Source organism: Coptis chinensis, chromosome 5 (genome assembly GCF_015680905.1).
Source record: "Coptis chinensis isolate HL-2020 chromosome 5, ASM1568090v1, whole genome shotgun sequence".
NCBI classification, from domain to species: Eukaryota; Viridiplantae; Streptophyta; class Magnoliopsida; order Ranunculales; family Ranunculaceae; genus Coptis; species Coptis chinensis.
In genome coordinates this window covers 91,822,327-91,831,330 of record NC_141460.1, presented here as the reverse complement: position 1 = coordinate 91,831,330, position 9,004 = coordinate 91,822,327, and the positions used below count along the sequence as shown (strand labels likewise).

The 9,004-nt window shown below is 33.7% G+C and overlaps 1 protein-coding gene across 1 annotated transcript; it reads left to right on the top strand.

Annotated features, from left to right (window-relative positions):
• The first annotated feature begins 2,083 nt into the window (after positions 1–2,083).
• LOC147500064 (uncharacterized) lies at positions 2,084–5,354 on the top strand. Its single transcript, XM_086563594.1, has 5 exons — positions 2,084–2,151; positions 2,310–2,826; positions 3,214–3,275; positions 3,722–3,834; positions 5,035–5,354. The coding sequence occupies exons 1-5, from the start codon at positions 2,084–2,086 to the stop codon at positions 5,352–5,354; spliced, it is 1,080 nt and encodes a 359-aa protein (XP_086419720.1).
• Positions 5,355–9,004: the final 3,650 nt, after the last annotated feature.

Here is a 9,004-nt window from a genome sequence, read left to right as displayed (position 1 = left end):
AGATTTTAATCTTTTAACCTTAACATGGCCAAGTTAAGTTTTTTGAACCCCCCAATTGGGACTGAATTGGACGACTAGCTTTCAATCTGAAAGAACCATTCCTCAATTGGGTTGTAGTTCAAAGGGCCATAAATGTAGACCGGTCTTATTGAAGTTCAGTTCACATCTCTCGATCAGAGTAAGTTTTCTATCTCGAGCTTTCCTTTGTGCCTACTCTTTGGATCTAATGCATCAACCTATCATACAGTCCACACAAGTTAGAAGAAGATCTAAGGATCGAAAACTTCGAAACATAACTAATTGCTTTCCATCCGCCCCTTTGCTTTGTGAGATAAAAGCCAAGTGTTTTGTCAACTATGAGTTTCTAGAACAAGAAAATAATGTCCCCGAAGCATGTCTTTTTGCCACAGTTGCATCCGAAAGGGACAACCGCGGATCGTTAAGGGGTATTTCCCTAAAATAAAGGCTCTTCAGTGTATCTATTGAAAACTGAAAATATGGGCTTCAACCTTTTTCAACAGCACCACTAATATATTATACTTACTAGTTACAACTAAGAAAGCAGCATACGCCTCAAGTTAGTCTACAAGAAAAAAGAATACCAAAATTAAACAAGATTAAAGCTAAAAATACCTAGATAATGCGGAAATTCAGCATCTTGCCTTGCCTTTGTCTCATATCCTTAAAAGGTATTTAAAGAGGTTTCACTCAATATCGAAGTTAAGAAGCCATATCTGCAGCAGTTAGTTTATCTTGAAGCTTCGTGACCCGAGCCTGCAGAAATAGTCATAAGAACTAAAACACCTTTCAATCAATTATTTGGTAAAAGCCAGCTGTCAAATAGACAAATTGTATTTGCAAGATGCAAAGTATGTGGGTGGATTCACCCTAGAAGTGTATGACTTCATATTATAATCAATTCCCAAAATCAGATTATCCATTATACAAACTATATTGTTGGATAGATGTCTTAAACAACAAATGCACTTGAACTGAACTTATCTACTGCCAAAAAATTGACTATAACCTTGAATGATTTAGATCGACGAATAGATGGATCAATCTGTAAAGCTACTATGTTTGAATTTTCAACTACACTGGCTTCCTACAAGGCCAAGAAAGCATCACCTTCGCATAGATAGGCCTGCAATAGTTAAAACAGTATATAAATCTAGAGGACATGCTCCATGAGCTGCATATTTATTTAGGCAAATACAACAAAACCGGGTGGGACATGACTGGCTGGTCCCTGGGAGCAATTAAAAGTATCGATATTGTTCATTTTGCTACAGGGTAGAAGGAGTTTCTGAACTACTCAAGAAATAGATGAGAAAGTATCTGATGAATGTGTGTAGGAATACTAGCAAAAGCCTATGGCAGGGGTGTTTAGGAAGCATCCCATGGGTTCAGGAGGCCAATGCTCATGCGACGTATGGGTTGCTATTGCATCTAAAAAACTTTTTTGTGTTAACTGTTTTTTAGACATTATTGAGAAGGTAGATGACCTATAGAATCCAGGTTCTATTGCACCTTGGTTGATTGCAACCACATGTTAACTATTTACCAAGCCAGACGGTGATATGAGAGTTCCCCATTTTGCCTAGGACTTACTTTGCAGTATCATACTCAAAATAGATGCTATACTAAAATCCATACTTTCCTATAGTTTCCCAAAAGATAACTTTTTTGCATAATTTGGCAGTTAATGCCCTGTTGAATTGAATGATCTTTTCTTATATGAAAAGCTTACCTTAAATTCTTTTATTGTCTTTTCTTTGTTTTTGCAGCAATATACACAATAGAGTTTCAGAAGAGATGATTACCTCATGCTCATATATTGCTTTTCTTGGATAATGGTTCCAAGCCCAAGACTCCTGCTCAGATAAATAAGTTAATATTAGCCGAGCTTCCTGACCCAGAAGATAAAGTTGCATATGCAGCAGTTACACAGTTTATGATGCACGGACCCTGTGGAGATAAAAATCCAAGCTCGCCATGTATGTTGGAAAATAAATGTTCTAAACACTATCCGAAGGCTTTTTGCAGTGATACTACAACTGATCACAATGACTTCACCATTTATATGAGAAGAAACAACGGTCATAAAGTCACGCTTAAAGTGTTTGATAAGACTGAGGAACTGGACAATAGGTGGGTAATACCACATTATGCCAATTTGTGTGTTAAATTTCAAGCACAAATAAATGTTGAGCATTGTAATAAGGCAAGGTCAATAAAGTATCTTTTCAAATATATTAACAAGGGAAAATATAGAGCCACTGCTTTTATTGTTGAGAATGTCGCAACAGATGTAGACACGGGGAAGCAAATCATTCGAGTGTGGATGAAGTTGGACGTTTTCTTGATTGTTGTTATCTTTCTGCTTCTGAAGCATGTTGGAGATTATTGAACTTTGAAATTCAATACAGAGACCCAAACGTAGAGAGGTTGCCATTTCATCTTGAAGGAGAACAAATTGTCTACTACGGTGACAATGATTTATCAGAAGAAGTCATCAAACGCGAGAAAGCTTCAAAAATGAAATTTATAGAATGGTTTAAAGTCAATGCCAGGTATCCATCTGCTAGAGAACTTACTTATATGGAATTTTCCACTAAATGGGTTTTGCAAGTCAATGACAGAGTGTGGACTCCTAGACGGGGAAAGGGTAAAAGAAAGATTGGCCATGTTTACTATGCTCACCTTACATCAGGGGAGAGATTTTACCTACGGATGTTGCTTAATATTGTCAAAGATCCTAGAAGTTTTGAAGAAATCAGAACAGTCAATGGAACTATTTATCCTACTTTCAAAGCAGCATGTGAGGTAACTTATGAAATTTTCTTTTCGTATATCATTATTACATAGGTTCTGTAAAACTTAAAATCATTTTTACAAATAAACTTAGGAAACACATACACACTTAGATTTGTTTTTTCATGTTGTCTATTCTAAAATTAAATTATCAACATTGTATTATCCTAAGTCATAATACTATAATAATATTCTTTCTTTAAACGTAGTTTTAAACCACTAATTACGAAGTTAATATAAACCATGTTAAGACATACCTCACTTCTGAAAGTACAATAATATGACAAGAACTCGTTTCAAACTCTTAAAGTTAAATTTACAAACTCCTGAAGGTAATATATGCTGAATTTTAATTTTAAACTATACATATTTAATTGTTCAATTAAATTTACCTGCCAGGCACTAGGTTTGCTCGATGATGACAAAGAGTGGGATGATGCACTAAAAGAAGCTAGTGGATGGTTATGTCCTAAAGCATTTTGTGTGAGCTATTTGTGACGCTAATGTTGATGTGCGAGATATCATTTCCTGAAAAACTATGGGAAAAACATCACCAGGCACTAGGAGATGACATGTTATTTCAGTATAGAAGAATCAATGGAAATCATACATTGATTTTATTAGAGGAGAAAATAAAGAACTACACTCTATGCGAGATTGAAAAAATCATGCTCAGAAGAGGTAAAACTTTGGCAAAGGTCACTGACTTCCCATTTCCAAATGTGAAAGACCAGATGCCAGCTGGTAATAGAATGATCGCAGGAGAACTTGACTATGATTGTCGTTCACTACGTGATGAATACGTTAGAATGCATGAAGTTCTTAATACTAAGTAGCGTGAAGTATTCCAGTTAGTCACCCAAGTAGTATATTCACAGAATGGAGGTGTATTTTTTGTTTACGACAGTGGAGGAACCGGAAAGACGTATCTGTACAAAACTATCATCTCAAAGCTAAGATCTGAAGGTAAAATTGTTCTTGCAGTTGCCTATTCTGGAATAGCATCACTACTCCTACCAGGTGGGCGAACAACACATTCTAGGTTCAATATTGAAATTTCTACCAGTGAAGAGTCGACATGCAAAATCTCAAAACATGAAGAACCCAAAAGCTAATACAAAAAAGCAGATCTTATTTTATGGGATGAAGCTCCAATGACTCATAGGCACATTCAAGTCGTCGAGAACTTTAAAAACATAATGGATGAAAATAACAAATATTTTGGCGGCAAAACATTTTTAATGGGTGGAGACTTTAGACAAATTTTGCCAGTTATTCCAAGGGGTAAAAGAGGTAACATTGTTGATGCTTCAATAAACAAGTACCATTTTGAATATATCAAACAATCTTAATTTTATCAAATAATTCGTTTAGTAACCTTGAGCAATTTTTAATTTTGCCATCTTTAATTATATTTGACAAGTCTAAAATCTGGGGAGAATGTAAAGTTTTTCATCTGACGCAAAACATGAGATTAAAAAGTGACAATGTTGATCCATAAACAACTAGCTTTATAGAAGATTTCAGCAAATGGGTTCTAGATCTAGGAGACGGAAAGTTGCCAGTAATTTCTATGGAGAACGATATTGAGCCAACATGGATACAGATTCGGATGATCTTCTTATTCCTGAATCGAAGACTCAATTAAAGATATTGTTTCAAATATTTATCCAGATTTTGCAAACAATCACGGTTTTGTAAAAAGTACCTCAAGGAAAGAAGCATCTTGGCCCCAAGAATGAAAACAATTGATGAAATCAACTCATACATTATTTCATCACTTCCGGAGATTTACAGAGTTACTTGAGTGCAGAGACACACTTTGTCCTATAGAAGGTTAACACGTTAAAAAGTAGTTATATAAATAATTGTTTTTCTTTTTACAAAATTTAACTTTTATTATCTTATTACTTTGTTGTTTTATGGAAAGTCTCAATAACAGGGCGTTCTCTTTCCTACAAAATTTTTGAATACACTTCAATTTTATGGATTACCAAACCATAACATTGAGCTGAAAGTTGGTGTTCCTATAATGTTAATCGCGAATTTGAATCGAGTGTTGGGCTTTGCAATGGAACTAGGTTGATTGTGACAAGGATGGGATCCAAAGTTATTGAAGCAAAAATTATAACGGGTATAAAAATACGTGATCCAGTAAATATTCTTTTATTCAATTATATTTGGAACTTTACAATCATATAAGCAAATTCATAATTACAGGTACAAACATAGGTGAACCTATCTATATTCCAAGAATTGTCCTATCTCCAACTGACACAAAGTGGCCATTTGTCTTCAAGAGGAAACAATTCCCCATCAAAGTGTGTTACACAATGACTGTAAACAAGAGTCAGGGACAAACTTTCAACCATGTTGGTGTTTATTTACCACGTCCAATTTTCACACTTGGGCAGTTATATGTGGCTGTTTCGAGAACGACATCTAGACAGGGGCTAAAATTTCTAATCAAAAGGGAAGATGATGAGCCAAAAGGATATACACAGAACATTGTGTATAAAGAAGTTTTTCAAGCAATCTGAGGAAGGTACTGTATTTCAAACAAAAAATACTTTATGGTGTTTTTTTAACTTTTTAATAACTTATCCTTACTATGCTTTTGGTCTTCTTTAATGCAGGAGAACCTTATGGGGGATATTAGCATAGATGGAGACAAGGGGGGAGGGGGGCAGTCGTCCCCCCAAAGGTTTTAAAGAATCATTATGTTCTATGTATTATCAGTATAAAAATTTCTGAATACATAGAGGTTCAAATATTTTACTACTGCCCCCTCAAACTTTTTGACTATGTTTTTTAAACGTGAAGCCACAACATAGTCTTCTTATAATAGGTGTAGGAGCATCATATCAAACCCAAGTGTTTTATCATTAATCTACTCTTAGAGAATATAAAGGGTCGGTACCGATAATAGAAGTCAAGTAACATACAATTAAGTCGAGGCAGAAAATCCTTGCAAAGTCACGGCTTACTTGCTCTCTCCAAATATAAAAAAGTAAAGTTTTATTATACTATTTATTTATACCATTTCTTTAATAAGGTCCCATTCTGTCTTCACTATTCACTTTAATTACCTTTCTGAATTTTGAAAAAGGGTGGGGAATCGCTCATTTTTATCCTTCCATAACTTCTTAAACCAATTTATTTCAATTCATAACAAGGATTTGCTAATTCTTATGGAAAGAAGTCAAGAAATGATGTTAGAAGAAGATGTAAGCATTTTAAAACCCTAATATTAAACTATTTTTTTTCAATTCAAATAGTCTATATAAGTGACGAAAGAGCTTTTTGGAGACGAAAAAGCTCAGAGTGCACATAATATATGGAACATACCTCTTAAAACAGTCTATATAAGTGACTGTGGGGATCTTAAAGTGGCCAAGCCTTTGCTTTCTCCTAGTCTACTTTGATTGGGCCTTTTTGAGATCCATGGGGTATGTTCATAATTTGAATGTTTTACTTCATCTATTAATACGTTTTGTTATCCCTAAACACGCTTCATGCTATTTCATTTTCTGAAATAGTAGAAGCACTCCCCCCTAGGTCAGAATTCTGGCTCCGTCCGGGCGACCCTGTATTTTGATTATGCATATAAACTCGCCCCCCCCTAGGTCAGATTCCTGGCTCCATCCCTGGATATTAGGTAGTTGATTGACTACAACTTCTTTGTTGCTTTAAGTGGTGTAACTTTTTTACTTGGTTTTCTATATGAATTCTGAATCTACCACTATTATCAAGTTAACGATTTTGGTGTTTATATTGTTTGTATTTCCATTTTTTGTTTTCCCAATGGTTTTTTCGGTCTGTTTGAGACAATGATAAATTTAATAATCCATGTTTCTTAACCTAAACAAGAAACACAAAAGGAATGTCTTAGATGCTTAATGACCAGGTCTTAGGTGATTCCACATTAGATATTGCAGTTGGAAGGCTTGGAGGTGGGGGAGAAAAATCAGGATTTGGAAGCTTGGTTGATTGCTAGCCTATAGAAACAAGACAGCTTAAAAGAGAAAGAGATGCCAACATTTTAGGACTTGACATCCGAATTCTGCTATTGAAATGTTCAATATCAAACTATTGACAACATGTGATTCATCCAAGAGTAGAAAATGTTATTTACTTAATTGATTGATCTTTCCTTAGTTATTGTCTGATATTAGTAGTTCTAAGGTTAATTGTAGCGTTGGACTGTTGGTTAAGTGCATTATAGCATGTTGATTAGAAACAAGACAACTTAAAAGAGAAAGAGATGCCAACATTTTAGGACTTGACATCCGAATTCTGTTGTTGAAATGTTCAATATCAAGCTATTGACAACATGTGATTCATCCAAGAGTAGAAAATGTTATTTACTTAATTGATTGATCTTTCCTTAGTTATTGTCTGATATTAGTAGTTCTAAGGTTAATTGTAGTGTTGGACTGTTGGTTAAGTGCATTATAGCATGTTGATTAGAATAGGAGTGTGAAGTTGGGTGTACTTAATATGTACAAAGTTATCATTTCCTTTTCCCCTAAAAAGGGGAATAGTGGATCGGAATAATGCAAGACTCGATTATCTTACACTTTGGTTCCTTTACTTTTTTCTTTTTATTTTTGGAAAATCGTTTCCTTTGCTGTTAACTTCACTATTTTAGTTGATAAAGGTTAAAGAGAGTAAGAGTTTATAGATATGCACAAATCACACCTGAATGTCCAACTTGATTAGACTCGGACAGAAAATTAAAACCAGCAGAATCTCTAACTTAATCTTACAGTTTTCGTAAGACTCTATTACTGGTGATGTTGTTTTTTAGTAGGACTCTACTACTATTAATGTTTATCTGTTTTAAGATATAATCGGGCACAAAATTATTATATTTAAGAATTAACCAACAAAATCTCTAACTAAATCTTACAATTTTAATAGGACTCTATTAATATTAATGTTGTTTTTTAGTAGGACTCTATTACTATTAATGTTTATCTATTTTTTTACTAAATCGGTTCAATAGATGAGAGAATTAAGGATAGCTACTAGAAAGACTAATCTAATCCGTAATGAAGTCTTTTATTAAACATACAATTACTTTAACATAAGATTTCGATAACAAGGAAACTTCTAAATCAACTTAATACTAAAGCTATATAAATACATCACGATTATATAATTTGTCATTATATGCTTTTGAGCTTTAACACACAACAGAAAGCACACAAAAAAAGGAACCTACACTACAAATTCAAAGGTAAATTCTCAACTAATCTACTATATCGTAGTTTTTTTTACAATATTGTTTTGTACCTGAGATATGTTTGAAAAAAACACATGGATGAAAGGACTAATGTAGAAGCACTCTTTATGCTATAGAGATTAGACGATATGGCGAGGAAGTGCAAGACTTTGGACGAGCTTAACTTTTACTCACCATCTTGCAAAATAATAACACGAGTAAGCAGAATGTGGATAGCAAGGTATAAAGGAAAGGTTTTTGGAATTGAGATGATCTTGATTGATGAAAAGGTAAAAGTTATTTGATCTAATTTTACTATTAGAGTCAAGTCATGATATGTTTTCAATATATTATTGTTTGCAATTTATTGTCATTTTTACATGTGTTCTTGAGCATAAACAGTTTACTATCTCTCTTAAATTTTATCCATAAATATTCCATTAATAGCATGTTTTTTTTTCCCTATATCGTCTAACATATTTGCATTAAAACCATGTCATTACAGGAAAACCAAATTCTCGCTAAAATCGACAAGGAATTCCAAAATGTCTTTGAAAAAATAATAAAACAAGGAGAAATTTATTGTTTTGAAAATTTTGAGGTTAAGGCAGCCAAATTTCAATATTAGCCGGTGAGGGCCAACTTCACAATTTTCTTAAAAAAAGATACAGTTGTAACTGCTTCAAAAGAAGATGGAAAAAAATTCAGACAATACAAGTTTTCATTTGTTGATTTTGAAGAATTCATGGAAAAGAAAGAAGCCTACGTCAAGGCATTCAACACAGTTGGTATGTTACTGATTGAATAATGTTATTTTTCCATAAAAATAAATTCTGTACTAATATTAACTTGAAAAAACTAGATTTTATCGGACTTTTGACAAAAGTTTCAGCACAAAGCCCGTATGGTTTCAGGGAAGTCACACTAATGAATGAGAGGTAACACACAATGTTTGTGAATTTT